The sequence below is a fragment of the Parasteatoda tepidariorum genome, chromosome 5, assembly GCF_982258835.1.
Source record: "Parasteatoda tepidariorum strain Cologne lab strain chromosome 5, Ptep-v5.0, whole genome shotgun sequence".
Taxonomy (NCBI): Eukaryota; Metazoa; Arthropoda; class Arachnida; order Araneae; family Theridiidae; genus Parasteatoda; species Parasteatoda tepidariorum.
In genome coordinates, this window is record NC_141759.1 from 92,074,478 (window position 1) to 92,091,933 (window position 17,456).

Here is a 17,456-nt window from a genome sequence, read left to right on the forward strand (position 1 = left end):
TGGAACATAAACTAATTGTGCATCGAAGTTGCCAGGTACACAAAACAAAAATATGTCACGGTCACAATAAAATACATAAACAAATCATAATTCTAAGATAAGTAAAAGAAGTAGACAAGAAAGAATTATATTTAAACTAATTCGATGTGGGATACGGCACTGTATTTAATTAATTTATCGTTTCGTTAATTAACGTTTTTAACTTAGGTAGAGAAACTTAGCTCAACTTTAATACGCCATTTTGCTGATAAAGATTAGCCAGCGCTGACGTCATAGCTCACATGCGTCGGTATGGGAGGTCTTCTTCTTCTTGAAATGCAAGTACCCAATTGAGAGACAAATAAAAAATATAAATATTCATTTATTAAATCGCATTAGGTACATCGAAAAACAATTTACAATATCTTCGAAATAAACGCCAGTCTCGTTCTGTTCTGAAATAGATTAAAATAAAATTAAAATTCATAAGCGACGCTTTTTGATATTGTCCTTGCATGCTTTCCTCATTTCAGCATTTTCCTTGCTTTTCTTAGCCCCGTCTCTGATTGTGATAAGCCTAGTGGCTCAGGGGATAGAGCGTTCGCCTTCCGATGAGGTGAACCGGGTTCGAATCCCGGCAATGGCTGGTCGATACGAATTCCGCATCCGTCTTGCACCGACCACAGTGCTTACGTAAAGTATCCTCAGTGGTAGATGGATCATGGGTTAGAGTCCCCTTGCCGTCAGGCTAACCGTGGAAGGTTTTCGTATCCTTCCTCTCCATGTAACGCAAATGCGGGTTAGTTCCATCAAAAAGTCTTCCACGAAGGCAAATTTCTCCCAATACTTGATCCAGGAGTTCAGTTGTCTTCTGGATTGGGTTCAAAATTACAAGGCTACGTAGTTGAACATTAGTAGTCGTAAACCCGAAAATAGGGTCAGCTGTTTAACAACGGTTATAAAATAAAACAAAAAGCCTAGTGATATTGAAACCGTAACGATTATAAGCAAGCATTCAGCAAGCTGCGCGACTCTAAAATTTTAGCACACATTTTTTTAAATAATTATTTACTAAAAATGATTGATCAAAAGAAATATTATATTTTTTTGATGAAAGCTGGTTGAGATGAAGCTGAAATGAAAGCTGGTAGTTCAAGCATTTCCTTTTTTAAAATTACTCCAATGAAACAGGAAACAATGAAAAAATTTTAAAAAAGTCATTTTTTGATCGGAAATTATGCACTTCCAATACATATATAAAACTCAAGTTGTAGTCACTTTTACTTCACTACCAAAAAGTTAAGCAAGCGCAACGTCAAGGCGGGTCGTCGCCACCCACGCAATAGGTTGGCTTTTAACGGTCTGGGAAACATCTCACAGGATAATCCAAAGACATACCATCTCAATTTTGATCGTCTGCAGAGAGGATGGCACCCCTGCTTCGGTAGCCCGAGAACCTAAGCTTGAAGTCGAGCACTTTACGGTAGAACGGTTAGACGAGGACCAATACCGCACACCCTTGGGCCCTTCGTAGACTGATCCAAGTGGTCACCCACCCACACACTGACCACAGCCAGTGTTGCTTGACTTCGGTGTTCTACTGGGAACCGTGTCTTAACGATCAGTTCACTGCGGGACATATTTAGTATAGTAAAATCCAAAAAAGTTTTCGAGGTATAAAAAAAATCAAAATTCCTAAACAATTATCGACGGAAAATGCTGCAAAGAATCAATTATAGTTATCAATATATTAATATTGAGCTTTTATTCGATTTAGAAATACCCCAGTTTGAAATCCTAACATACATAATATAAAGCACATTAATTTTAAAAAATATTCCATTTGCTATATTTTCCATACAGCTTAACAGCGAATTTCAAAGTAGCATTCTTATAAGCATAAAATCGATTGCTGATTTTGCGAAAAATAAAAGGCTTCCCAGTAAAATAGAAAGAAAATTTAAGAATAAAGAACAAACAAGGCAACTTAGAACATGGGATTTATATTTACGTGCATATCAGCTTTTTAAACCAATCCTATCAGATGTAAACGTCTCACGTACCTTACTGAGTTCATAAAAAATATACTTCTCCCTTAGCACTTTACAGCTTCTGTGTTACTGAAACGTTGAAAAGTTTTTATAAAGGAAACCTTGCGTGTTATAGAAATAAGAGTTGAATGGGCAAAATGGCAAGACCCAGAAAATTGAATGCAGACGACTTTTTGTTCCCTCCTATACCACGTGACTTTCTTTTTTCCTATCAGGCGTTAATCTCGAACCCTATAGGAACTTTTTCCCCCGCTTTTGTGTCAGGTGTGATTAATATCAAGAATCCGTGGCAAAACTATTATCTGTAATCGATACATTTCCGATACAAGGGAGATTTTTTTTTCCAAATAAAATAGTGTAAATACTAAGATGTCAATTGAATATTCTGGACGTCTGCATACGTTGGTAATAAAATGAAACATGATTTTAAAAAAATGTATTGTGTGACTTATTTTATCGTTGCATTTTTTTTTCTCACTTCATTATTTTCTTTGCTGTGTTACCCTTTCTAGATTTTATTCTTAAAAGTCCTGACACACATCCCTTACTTTTTTCTTTTTTTTCCGCTGGTAGTTAACCAAAATTCATTCGTCTCAAATAACAACGCCCCCTATAGGTCGTTGCGTTCGCGAATTGAATTTCATTCCATAAGAAATGATTAATCAAGCTACCTATAAAAATATTTAAGAAAAATCCTATTACCAGATATGTAAAACACATTCAGAGTGTTCCGTAAGGAACGCCTTTAATATACATATTTAAAATCCTATAAAAAAATAAAACAAATTGCAACTTGCAAATTTTAAGCAACAAAATCTGAGGGCGGAAAAAACAACAATCAGCAATTGAAATCTGATAAATTCCAGTAAAGGATAGCAAGTGTATGAACATCAAAACGGGTTTAATTGCAGGTTGATACTTGATGTTATTAATAATCGACTTTCATCTCCTCTCTCTTCTTCCATTTTGTGGGAATATAATTATTAACTTAGTCAACCTTCATCTATCAAAAAGGTACCTCTAGATTGAATCGAGATTGCATGTCTTACTTAATAGTGAATTAATGTTTAATAATAACTACAATAACTAAGTTATTGTACAATACTAAGCTGAAATAAGTAAGCTATTGAGAAGTATTTATTAAAAAAGTAAAAAAATATGATAGTACTACAGGATAGGTTTAAAAAAGATATGCTTGATTATATATATATATGTATAAAAGAATGCTAATGCATAATACAGGCTGCATGGCCAGTTTTTCAATCAAAAAATAAGCACCTTTTAAGTGCTTTTCAAGCACTCAAAAAATTTTTTTAATCAACTTCCAAAAAAAAAATCATAATTAGGATCTGTGCAATAATAAAAATTATTTTTTCTATCGTTTTAAGTACTTAATTTATAAATATAAAATCAATAACATTTTCAAAAACTTGACATTAACATGATGATATAACTAGTTTCTGATAAATATTGCAGAAAAAATTGCAAAAATAAGGCATTTTTTGTAATTTAGAACAACTGATACAGCAAAGAAAAAATCTTTTTAAAAGATAGAAAATTAAGCACTTTTTACAAACACCGAGTAAAAAAAAGCACCTTTACGGGCTTTTAAAAAATATAAATAAAAAATAAGCACCTTTAAGCACTTTTTAAAAACGCTACGCACCCTTTAATAGAGATAAATACATTCATGTAATCACTAAGCTGTTAATAATATTTGAGTTGATAATGGAATTTCTCAGAAAATTCCAGATTTTTCCTATTTCAAGAGTTAGTAGCCACCCTTTAAGTAAAAGGTTATAAGTATAGTACAGTACAGAACCCGTTATCCGGAAATCAGAAAACCGGAAAACCAAAAAACCGGAACGAAATTCGATAAATTTTGCCGCCATTTTTGAAAAAAAAAATTTTTTTCCTCAGAAGATTTTAGGATTTTTCTTTCTTTTTTGAAAGATGTTTACCTTACCATCGTTTTGGAAATAATCATTAGTGTATTACTTCATCGTTTTTTCTTCTTTTTAAGATTTCCAATTTATTTATTTTTTTAGTTGGGTTTAACAATAAAAAAAAACGGTTTTTTGTAGCGATCCAGAAAACCGGAAAAATCAGTTATCCGGAATAGCGATGGTCCCGATCGTTCCTGATAATCGGTTCCCTACTGTACATTATTTATTCATAAGTAACCCTGAATCCAAAATGTACGGGTAAGAAACAGAAACATCTTCAACTAAAACTGACCAATATAATTTAAAAATAAATCTACAGAGTGGCCTCAAGGCCTATTTCAAAAATTTGCATTTTGCCTATAGTAGATAATTTGGAGTTGAATTGAAATGTTCATTTGTATCTGTTTAATTATTACACTGATTGTATTCATTTACGGATTGTATAATTATTTAGTTGTTTTATTTCTTTTACTTTCATATGTAAAAATAGTGATGTAACTTAATATAAATTTTTCCTTATTGAATATTTAAAAAAAGAAAAACCTCTTACCAGGCTGATTTTAGCAAATTTCCCTAACTTTTGTATTTAGTGTTATATCCCTTAATAATACTCAGTTATGTACCAATATTAAACATAAATAAATAGCGCAACATTTATACAGGCCATGAAAGCTGAAAATAAAAGAAAATTAAAAAGTTGCTGCAAATCCATTTTTTAGGGGGGAAATATATTTCTACCTTCTTATATTATTATCATTCTAAAAAAATATACTATTTTCATTCATTTTCCCCTGACTTTTTGTGTATTTCAATTGAATTTCCTGTTGTGTTATTACAGGAAAATAGTGATTTTTTAACACATTTTATTTTAATTCTAGTTTATTATCAAATTATAATTGCATATTACTTATATAAATGCACGAGTCGCTTTAAATTCTTACAAGAAATTTCCAGAAAAATCAACAACCCCTACTAAACTATAGTCAGGGCCGGATTAAGCGCAAGCAGGGCCCTTAGATTAAATTCTTTTTCTCGTATAATTTTTATTTATTCAAATATAAAAGTATTTATATATCTTTTCATTTAAAAAAGCAAAATTTAAAATAAAAATAAATATAATAAATTAAATTTTACTTTATTTTGTTAAATTAGTTCTAAAAAAATTATCGTATTTTATTAACATATATTTGAAATTGATTTTCATTTTAAAAAAATAATTGTTTTTCTTAATTTTTTAAAAATTTATTTTCAAAAAAAAAATTTTTAAGGGGGCCCTTAATCATTGGGAGCCCCATGGCCTAGTCTAAACTAACAGGTAATCCGGCACTGATTATAGTTCCATATTAAACTAATTTTGTTTTATTGCTTCAAATTATTTTTAAAAAAAAAAATCCTTGATCTAAAATTAGATAAGTGATTTTTCATCGGTATTTTGCAGCAGAATAAAATTCTGTTATAAAACTTTGTCCTGAATACAAAATAAAAATGAAATCTCTCATTTTAAAACAGGAAGGGTAAGTGGAATTTTAACTAAGTCATGCATGAGTCCACATTCAACAAACCCACAAGTTAAGAAAAAAATATATTTATTATAAGAAAAAGAATTTGATTTACAATTTGAGATAAATACATTAAATTAGTTGATAACATGATTTACTTACAGAGTATTTGAAATACAGCCAAGAGTAAACTAACAAGATTGTAAGGAAGAATGATTCCCATGTATCAAAGAGGTAACACTTTTAAAAATAAAACAAAAGTGATGCATATTTAGCTTTGTTATGATTCAATTCTACTGCATAATTAGCTTTGTTATGATTCAATTCTACAAAACTGATTCACAATGAAAAACAACTGGGTATGATAGCAACTAAAATAGCAGGAATAGGACCTCAAAAAAAGTGATTAATGTTTAATTTTTTTAATCAAACCAATTAAGTCAGTTTTGAATTAAAATCAAATACGCATAAATTCAACATACCATAGAGTTGAGATAATAAACTTTTCTGTTAGTAATTTCAATTATTTGTTTTAATTCTTTAATACAGTTCATTATGAATGTACTGTGCTTAAAATATTTTAAGTATTTCTTATATAAAAAAGAAAAATTATTTTAGCAAATATAAGTTGCTTTGTAATGACAGTCTTTAAAATACTTTCTTTAAAAAAAAAACCTTCTCAATAAGTATTCTCAAATCAATATTAAAAGTGACGAACAAAACAAATATACTATCGAAATCTAACAAATCACTAATGAGGAATACAAGTCTAAAAACATCAAAACCTGTTTGACTGCTGGAGGAATCAGGAGTTGAAAATCGTTTATTAGAAACACCTTTAAGTTATCAAGGCAATCAAAATACTTTTCATCCTCCTTTCTTCACTAGTGATTCAGTGATTATGGAACATCCTGAATAAACTTTTGTTTTAAAACTAAAAAGAATTTGGCAAAATTTTAGAGAAGTTTTAATTCTTGAGTTGTAATAATCAACGTCCTTATGTATATGTTTTTTTCAGTTTTAAATATAAAAACTATTTTAATAAATAATTTTAAGATCACTTATAATACTCTAGTTATTTTTTCTTCTTTAGACATAGCATTAAAATTATTAAAAAATTTACGTAATTATCTGCCAGCAGATAAATATAACAAGAGCAATCATAGTTGAGGAAGTGAAAACATATATTCTCCAATTTATGGTAAATAAGAACTTTCGAGATGCGTTTATATCAAAAAAATAACAATGCATATTCAATTATCAAATTTAGATAAAATTTAAGGCTGTTTCTAAAATACTTAAAGATAAGGCTTAACAAGTTCATTTAATCGGGATACAATTCATTCAGTACATAATGAATCACAGTTATAATATTTACAGAGACAACATATTATATTCTAGAAATGATATCTTATTTTTCAAAGATATATGTACATGGATGATACAACTAATGACAAATATGTACAGTGTTCAGTTCTATAAGTGCACAGGTATGAAATTTTAGCCTTCCCATATCCTCTATAAGTTAATATGTTTTACTATAGAAAAAGGGTATTACACAAACATTAGCACAATTGTTTTTTTTTTTAGTTTCTTTCATATTTGTTTATATTTTAAAGGTAAATGTTCAAGAAATATGTATGACAAAATAAAAAGAGAATACAAAGTTTTAATATTTGCTTGATCAAAAAACAAAACTAATAAAATATTTTAATTCATAGTCAAGAGAAATAATTATATGGTTGATTGAAAAGAAGGCAAGAGCATAAAGAAAGTTCAGTATATATTTTAGTAACCCTCCGCGTTCGGCTCAGTTTTTATACTTTCTGGTCCTGAAACTTACTTTTAGTTTAGTATTTTTCATTTTAAGTAATTTTTCACCACTAAATATCAAAAATTATAAGTATGATATGAAATGAACAATAAAGCATCAATCTACTGGCTACTATATTAAAAAGTAGGCGTTACTATCTTCCTTCAACAAATTTTTCAGTATAATTTGCGAAATTCCCGAACTCTCTAGTGCCACCTAGTAGCGAAAATAAGCATCAGATGATGGTTTGGTTTTGGATGATGGTCGTACACGGGGAAATTGCGGGATCCGTATTGAAATCAGGGGAAACATTTCCTCGCCCGCGATTTTCACGTGACCCATAGTGGGGGACGAAACAGATACCCTGCTCAAATCGCGGGAGCCGTACGCGGAGGGTTAACAATAAAGAATCTTGATCAACTTGGAAAGAAGTAAAATTTAAGGCAAGCATTATTTTAAAGAAAAATTTTAACGAAAAATATAATTATGAATTACACATAAATATGAGATATAATTCAAGAACAAAAATAAAAGAGATAGCAAAAAATATTTTTACCATAATACAAATACCATTTTCAATGCAAATTAAGCAAGCAACCATTAGGCAATCAAAAAAAAAAATTCTAAGAGATAGTTTAGTAGTAAAAAATTAAGAACAACCAATAAAGGCAAAAAGATTAAGAGATTAAGAATTTATTTTGAAGAAGAAAAAAAATCTTAATAACGATAAAACTGAAATTTGCAGACGATTTATTTGAAAATATTATAATGATATACATCATTTAAATTTAATATCTGCCATTCCTGAATTTTGACATTCTCCCGAAATCTGATATCGGCAAAATATTTTGAATAATATCAGAAGACAAAGTTTCTATAAGTAAATTACATGAACTTTGTATGCACTTATTCTTTTGTCATAGACTTATAAGTCTTTGTTACTAAAAACAAAAAATTTATAAACAAAACGAAGCATCAAGAATATCTTTTCATAGATAACTCACTATGTAGCTAGTAAATGGCAGAATACAAACTGAAAAAGAAAATATATTGAAAAAATCAAATGGAATGCATTAGAATATAATTTAACAAATAATACACTATTGATTTTCTAATACATGGGATACAAACAAAAAACATTAAAAAAAAGAAGATATACTAGACAAGATTGTATAAAACCTTAACACTAAATTTGTTCAAAGCTTTCAAAGGGTAGAAAAAAATATGCAAATAAATTTCATACTTAAATGGTGAGATTACTAAAAATAAGTACAATTACTTAATTTTTGTACTAATATTTGTATTAAAAAAGTCTATTATTAATACACTGCAATGAAATAATTTCTTTCACAGAAAAATAAATAAGTTTCTTTTTTAGCACTTTAAAAATTGATATGTAAAGTATCACATGTTACAATTTGATTTCATGAAAAAACAATAAGTCTTTCATAGTTATTTTATACCTAATAATCTATTCAAATTAGATCACTGTATAGATAAATAAATTATAGGAAATATTATTGAAACTTTTATACTTAAACTTTTACTCACGTATACTTAAAAGGTTTGTAATTATTAGTAATAAATGTCTATTTTATAGAATTTTAAAAAAATGACAGATTTTAATTTCTTGTCTAACTTGTTTTAACTAGTAAGACTCTAATGAAAGTAGTTATTCCTTTAATATAGTTATGTTACAAATTTTATGCAATTTTACAAATATATATCTTTATATTAACAAATGAATTATGAAAAAAATGTAAGCCTATTTTTGAATTAAAAATGTTTTAACGCATTATTTATTATTTCCATTTTATTTGCACAATCGAAAAAAAGGGAGGTTACCGTTTAAAAAGAAATAACGATAGCAATTAATCATAATTGGATTATATTATAATCATATTTGGAAAATTTCCATGAACCTAATTAAAAATATTGTAATGTTAACTAAATAAAAAGCAATATTGCACAGTTAAATTATAAACTTATTTGAACAAAACTAAATTATACAGTTATAAAGGCAAATTTTCTATAGACTAACTAAGATTTATTTTATGAGTATTCTCCACAACAAAATACTTTATAATTTCTCAACAAAAAAAAAGCACTGGAAAAAAATTAGATTCATGAGAACTAATTTGTGCTTATTTTAACATAAATGATTTTCAGGCATGAGATTGTAACAGAGAAAAAACATTTTAAATAAAAATAATGTATTCAAAAAAGAACTAAGAAGACTATTTTGCATGCAACATTAAACAGTATTTTTATTTTATGGAATTAATGAAATTCAATACTGAATAATAATAATTCACAGCAAGTCATTTAAATTTTTAACAAGAGGATTGACATATCATTAGTAGATTAACTAGTCAGAATATATAGCATTTGATAAATATTCTAATTGTCTTGGAAAAATGAAATTTAAGTAACAGCTATATAAAATGTAAAATATTAATTATATCTGAAATACTTAGATAGCAAAACTGAGTCTAGAAATCTCATTTAAAATTACAAACTTAATAAATTTTTTTAATAAGCAATGTTATAACCTCTCATAAGCCACCGCCTGAACACAATCTTTATTAATACCATAAAGTTTTGTCCATATTGTAATTTTGATCTGGTTACCCTAAAAATGAAACCCAAAATTAAAAAATGATAATAAGGGAATTAGGAAAAGAAAAAAAAGATGATAAAAAAAATTGTGAATCCAATTAAAAATCTTACGTTTGGATTTCTTTAGTCTTTTTTTTAATAGGGTACGATTACAGAAAAATTAATTGTGACAAAATACTTCGAATTAAGATAAAATGAGTTTTAGTTAATCCTTAACAACTGTTACTATACTGATCTATTTTTTTCTTTACATTTATGACATAAAATCAACTTAAATTTCCCTTTTTTATTTATTTAATAGATCATAAAGTATAAATACTTCGCAAATAAAAAAATTCGACATAAACAAAATTTAAATAATTTTGAACCAGACAACAATTTTAACTAAATGAATTTAAAAACAGTATAATCAACTACAAAAAAAATTAAAACATAATGAATTAACATAAGAAAAGTGAATCATGATATAAACACATCTTTAAAATGAGGACACTGTATGCAAGGGGTTCAGAAAACACGTTTTTGTCCACAACAATATCCAAAGAGTCTCTATAAATCAAATGGGAAATAGTTAAAAGGTTGAAAAAACTTGTTCATATATTGAAGAATGAGAATTTTAAGATTCAGTTTTGACACTTTGATTTATTGCATGGGGTGATCGGCATTAGAATACATATGAGAGGGATGCCTCGGGTCGTCCCTGCGCATCTCTGGTGGCCTCAGGATTTCCTCTACTGCAGGACAGTGAGTACGGGGACCAGGTTCAGGAGTGTAAGTGAAGGTCAGCCCAGTAGAGTAAATAATACCGTCATTGCGGACCAATGACACTGGCACCTGAAATAAGACGTTTGAAATATCAATTTTAACTATTATACAGACAAGTCAAAACAATATTAGAAAAAAAAGCTGAACACAGTCAGGGTACATAGCAAAATCTTTCAACAAAAAATAAGCACCTTTTAAGTACTTTTTAAGCACTCAAAAAATAGTTTTCAACATTATATGCATCACCAAAATGCAAAATGATTTTCAAAGACTTTACATGATCATTTTAAAATGATTAAGAGATTTTTCAGTTTGAAATCAGAGGGAGGAAAATGAAACCTGAAATTGAGATTATTTAGGGAAATGCAGCAAAGCTGCACATGAAAGTGCAATAATCTCACCGAACTCAGCTCAGTATATATGAACATACGGACTCGCAAGTATTTCATCAGACATGTAAAATTATTTGCTCTTTCATATGCTATGGATTGACGGTAGGCCGAAATAGATTGGGGTTGAATGAATTGTGAAAACATTGCGCAGAACAATGTTAAAAGCCCGCTTTTGCATGATATGTGGCAAAAATCGACATGGTAAAGAAAAAAAATCTCATTTTCAAAAAGGGAAAATTAAGCACTTTATTAAAACACCCATGAAAAAAGCACAATTTAGGGCTTTTAAATAACGAAAATCGAAAATAAGCACCTTTAAGCACTTTTTAAAAATGCTAGGCACCATGACAGTTACATAAAACATCCTCAACATATTACTAAAATTATATTGGAGACAACAGTAATTACTAAAGCTCAGATTTCGAGCACCTACAGAAAAAAAAAAGCTTTTAAAAGCATCTGTAACTCAAAACATTCCTTTATATTTAAACAAGAATTTTATCTGAAAGATCATTTCTCTCCAAATACTAAATAAGACATAAAAATAAATGTATTAAAACGTTTATATCAAAAGAAATTGTGATGTGATTTTTATTAAAGTTTGAAATGAATATCAAACGTGAAATTAACTTAAGACTAAAAGAAGAAAGGTTAACTGTTCTGACGTAGGTACACTGATTTATAAATAAATCAATACTTCAAAACTTAAAGAAATATCAAGAAATCAGAACTGCATTAGATTATTGTTGACTTTTTAAAATATATTGCATTGCACATTATGCTGGAGTAAAATAAAACTACTTCAAAAGTAGAAAAAACTAATGCAATAAATAGTATAATAAAATTAAAAAATATTTTTAAAAAAAATAACCAAATTTTAAAAAGTACCCCAAAATTTAAAAAATATACCCTAAAATTTAAAAAAAAAATTTCTTTAAAAAAAAAGATCGGGAGATTTAAAAAATATAAACAAAAATGCAAATGTCATTGAATTTGGACCTTAGCAATTACAAGTTGAGCTATAAAATGAAACTTTCTATTTAAATAAATTACTATATCAAGCATATATTAAAAATTAATATTCATTTATAAATTTCACTTAAACTATGACTCTTCTGTAATATGTCTGTCATTACTTCAATTGAAGTCATTCTTAGTACGAGCCTATCTGGGGATGTTACATTTTGTTTAACCGGTTGAAGATAACATTTTGTTAATCTTCAACTGAGAGAAAAATCTTATCCTTCCACACAGTTTGCAAAACATGTTCTTTCAAAATGCATCATTAAATTTCTATATTGCTTAAAAGAATGCTTCTTTTAGTTTAACTCATTCACAAATTAATTAATATCAAAGAACTTATTTTCAGCCGTCAAACTCATCGCCTTGAAAAAATAAGATTTACTACCTTTTTCCTTTCAATATCAATAGATCAATGAAATAAATCAATCAAACATGTAATACTTAGATAAAAAAACTAAATTAAAAATTATACAACACTGAAATTATATATACTTCATTCTAAACAAGAAAGAATTAAATTGATTACTTCGAATCAATGTTTTAGTCTTTGGTTTAATTAGAGCTAGCCTTTATTGCCCTTTTATCATTCTTCATTTAATCTAACGTTAATTCTTAATATCTTTATTTTCAATTTGATAAAAATGTATTAGATTAAGGAATTCACAATTTTTCAACATACTCTGATCAAATAAGTATCAGAAGTACCAAAGCAAGAAAAGTTAGTTAAAAAAGGTAATAATATAATATAAATCAAACTTACTTGAGTCGGCTGCCTCACCCACTGCCACCCCTCTCGGAAGGCAGAAATATCAGGAACTACACACAGCATATTCTCTTGACATCTAATTTGAAATAGACAGATTTAAAATATGTATATTTCACAAAACAATTCTGCAAAATACAACTTTAGCACACATCAGTCCTATTTCCATTGAAAGAAAAATTTATCTAATATCCTGTACTCTTCATTTTAACAATAGTCAGGGTGCGTAGCCAGATTTTTCAACAAAAAAATAAGCACCTTTTAAGTGCCTCTTAAGCACTCAAAAAATATTTTTAATCACTTTCCAAAAAAAATTTCATAATTAGGATCTGTGCGGTAATAAAAAAAAATTTTCCTGTCACTTAAAACTCTTAATTTATAAATAAAAAATAAATAAAATTCAAAAACATTTTCAAAAACTTTTCATAATCATGATAAAAATAACTAGTTTCTGATAAATATTGCAGAGAAAATTGGGAAAAATCAGGCGTTTTTTTGTAATTTAGAACGACAATCGACACGGCAATGAAAAATATCCTTTTAAAAGATAGAAAATTAAGCACTTCCTAGAAACCTCGAATAAAAAAAAAGCACCTTTAAGCACTTTTTTAAAATGCTACGCACCTTGATAGTACAAGCAGAAACAGAAACAAATAATTACCAATTTAGAGAGCTCTAACAATACAACTAAAAGATGATTTTTTGAATAAGAAGTTTAGCAATTATAGACATAAATGTGATGCTTTAACATGCTAAATTTGGAGTTGTGGGACAAGGGTTGTTAAATAAAGCACAACTATAAAATTAAAATGTTTTCCTATTATGAACAGGGACAGAGTCCTGGAATGCGTAGACTATTTCCTATAAAGCTCAGCTATGAAATAGAAGGATATAACCTTAACAACAAATATATATATATTGCAGGGAAATGATGAAAAGGAGATTTGTTTAAATCCCTACGGGAAATATTCAATTCAGTGAAGATAGTAATATAATAACTTATTGGTGTGATTCCCCAAAAGAAATCAACTGATTTGATCAAATCCTCCAATTGTTTTAGAGAAAAAATGAAACGAACAAGTCTAAAGAAAATAATAAAGATGGGGAAAAAATATAAAATAAACATAGATTTTTATTTTTGTATCAGTTAAAATGATAGCTTTGTTTAATTTATTTTGTATATCATTACATCTATAGTTAAATGATAATTTTTTGAAATCTAGAGTTGATAAATTTTAATATTGCTGCAAGAGATCCAAGAAATTATTAGTGTATGGAATGGGGCTATTGATAATAATCACTGTTTATTGTTTTTAATAATATGATTAACCAAAGGAAGTGAGTACCATGACCCCAGTTACTAATGTTTTATTACGGTTGAATGGTTGAATGCACGTTTGCCCAGAATACCCTACACTGATTTTTTTTTTTTTTTTAAAAAAAAAGCTAAGTGCTATAAAAAAAACAAAGCGTAAAAAAGAATGAAAAAAAAAGAACCAAAACCTTCTAGCATGAAGTATTCACGCAACAAATGAACAATGCATATTAAATATGAGTGTCTGCATCCAAAGTAAACAAACAATGTATGTTGTCTCGCTTTTGCATATTGGAAATCTCTAGCCAAATGAGTTGAAAATTATTACATTGGCCAAACTCATCGAGTAATTATAAATAATAACTTGCAAATGCAATAAATTTTGATACATTGTTTGCTTCGCCGACTTACATATTATTACTAATAGGCTTTCCCCTTTTGTTTGTTTGCGTTTTAAAAATAAAACTTACATGAAAAATAATCGGATTGGAGAGTTTTTGCTACTGGGCATAACATACATATATTTATTTCAAGAACGACTCAAATTTTTTAAAAAATTTTATAAATTGAGTATGATTTTAAATATTGTGCTTTTTATAATTGATTAGATTACGTCAATGTTAAAATGCGTTCAAATTTGTTTGGTGCTCCTCACAACATTGTATCAATATACTTTGACATTATTAGTAAGATGACACAAAGAACCTGTTGCCAATGTAACTATGTGAATTGAGAAAGTTATAATTTTTCTAGGTTATTTGATTTTTACATTTGTTAATTAATAAAATGAATTGATTATATATCAAATTAATTAATAATAATAAACAATTTGTTTATTAAACAAAATCATCTATAACAGGGCTAAAGAGAATAGAAGGGCTGGTTCACTCCTTTGAAGTATCTCTTGCCGCGCCGATCCTCTGACGTCACTCTAGTGACGTCACTTTGGCGAAAAGCTCGCACTTTTACTTCAAGAACGGAGCATTTGGCCTTACTAGCACTAACTAATATTGGATCATTTCTTTTTGCGAGATATTCTAAGACATTTGTTATTTTCTATAATGACTTTCCTCAGTTTTTGCAGTGAATTTACAAGAATTTAAAACTATTATCGAAATGCCAATTTGCGCGATTGCAACTTGCAAAAATTCTGATACAAAAACAAAAGGAAAATGTATAATTTTTCGCGTGTTCCCTAAAGTAAATGAACAACTATGTAAAGAATGGATTCCGAAATGACACAGTTAATATAAAACAGCAATACGTTTATTCTGTCGTAAAGAACTTTTATAAAAATTCATTATCTAAATAGAAACCGCCTCGTTACTTCATAAAGAAAGGCAGGTGAAAAGAATTAAAAAATGGATAAAGTCAAAGAAAATTAAAATGTAAATAAAAAGTATAAATAAAATATATAGTATATAGTTGAAATTCTCCTAATTTCATAACATATTTTTTAATGTAGTTATTCTAAATATTTATGATTTTTTTAAACAATTATATTCTCTTCAATTTAAGTATCTATAAATTATATCATCATAAATTTAAATGTCTATAAACAATTGTAAAATTTCTAATTTCATTATGAATCTAAATTATTATTTTGTTTCAGTAATTAGCGTTTAAGGTTGATGTTTCCTAATGATTAAGTATGAACAAATTGCTATTAACGACATATTTTAAAATCAGGGATTCTAAATTTAACTTAACTTATCGTTATAAAAGAATATGTAGATAAAAAAAGTGTAGATATATGCCTTCATTTTTCTTAATAGTTAAAGTTAAAACTGAATTTTTTAAAATAAAGTATTTATCGTGTCATTTTCACCAACTAGCAAAACATTTTTATAAGTTTAAAATGGTATTTTTTTTAATATAATAACCAAGAAAGTTTTTTTTGAACTATGTTTATGAACGGAAATAATGTGTTAATTACGTAAAATTTGAAGGCTAATAACCAGAAAAAGTCTAACTTATTTTTACAAAGAGAAAGATGCGAAGTTATCATATCTTTGCTTGCGATCTCCGAGATCTGTGGACACAGTGACGTCATGAGGAGGGAAATCGTAGCTTCAGCTCTAAGAGCGGAGTGAACTAGCCCTTCTATTCTCTTTAGCCCTGATCTATAATGCCTTTATATATCTTTAAATAATTACAGGATTGTTTTTATAACTAAACATGCAGTAAATTTAAATTATTATTGAAACGTATATATATATATATATTACCTGTACATAGTTTCAGCTTCTACTTCACCAAACCATACTTTAAGTGTAGGAGTGAAATTTTCACCTGTTAACTCTAGCATAGCTACATCTCCCCCTCCATTTACCTGAAACATAGTTTACAAAATTTGTAAATCTCAATCTGTACACACTATAAATAAATATATATTAGATTCTTTACATAGTATGTAGGTACTTTATATATGTCACACTAGAGCTACACTATGAGCTATTGGCGATAGTTTACAAAAATCTGTAAATTTCAATCTGTACATACTATAAATAAATATATATATACTAGATTCATTACATAGTATGTATGTACTTTATATATGTCACACTAGAGCTACACAATGGGCTATTGGCGACGGTCTGGGAAACATCACAGAGGATGATACAAAGACATACCAACACAATTTTGATCCTCTGAAGAGGGGATAGATACCCTGCTTTGGTAGCCCAACTACCTGCGTGCCAAGTAGAGCACTTTACTATCGTAAAACAGTTTAATGAGGAACGATACCGTGCACCCTCTGTCCTGACGCAGGCTGATCAAAGAGATCGCCCACCTACTGATGCGTGACTTTGTTCTTCTAAGAACTATGTCTTTATGATCAGTCCACTGCGAGACATATGTATGTATGCATATATACACACACACATTCTAGATATTTCAACAAACTAGAAGCAAAGTTTTTTTTAATGTTTCAAGGTACAAAAGGATATTGAAGAACATAAAAAGCAAAGATTATTTGATATGTTTTTAATATTATTGATAATCAGATATTAGAAATATTTTATTAGAAAGTTCTATCTCAAAAAAACACCACTAGTTATTAACCTCATATTATGCAGTAATGATCTTTAAATGGAAAAATCTATTATTAAAATGTATGAGCAAACGTTATTAAATAATTAGTCAGTAACAATAAGGACAGCATTGCACACTGAAGACTGCCTTTATTTCCCATTGGTACCCATCGATCAGTCCCTGTCGGTGCCCATCGATCTGAAGCTGCGTTGGGCTTCCTACAGACATCAGAAAAATAAAATTAACTAATAGTGA

General features: G+C 28.3%; 1 protein-coding gene across 18 annotated transcripts in view; it reads right to left on the minus strand.

Annotated features, from left to right (window-relative positions):
* Nucleotides 1–9,552: 9,552 nt before the first annotated feature.
* LOC107450465 (recombining binding protein suppressor of hairless) overlaps nt 9,553–17,456 on the minus strand; it is a 116,815-nt gene continuing 108,911 nt past the window's right edge. For all 18 annotated transcript variants that reach the window (XM_016066265.4, XM_071185110.2, XM_071185113.2 and 15 more), the window contains exons 13-15: nt 16,394–16,497; nt 12,848–12,929; nt 9,553–10,741 (exon numbers count right to left, since the gene is read on the minus strand). In XM_016066265.4, coding sequence (XP_015921751.2) covers nt 10,550–10,741; nt 12,848–12,929; nt 16,394–16,497 — 378 coding nt within the window. In that variant the 3' untranslated portion in view covers nt 9,553–10,549. The remainder of the gene's footprint in view (nt 10,742–12,847; nt 12,930–16,393; nt 16,498–17,456) is intronic.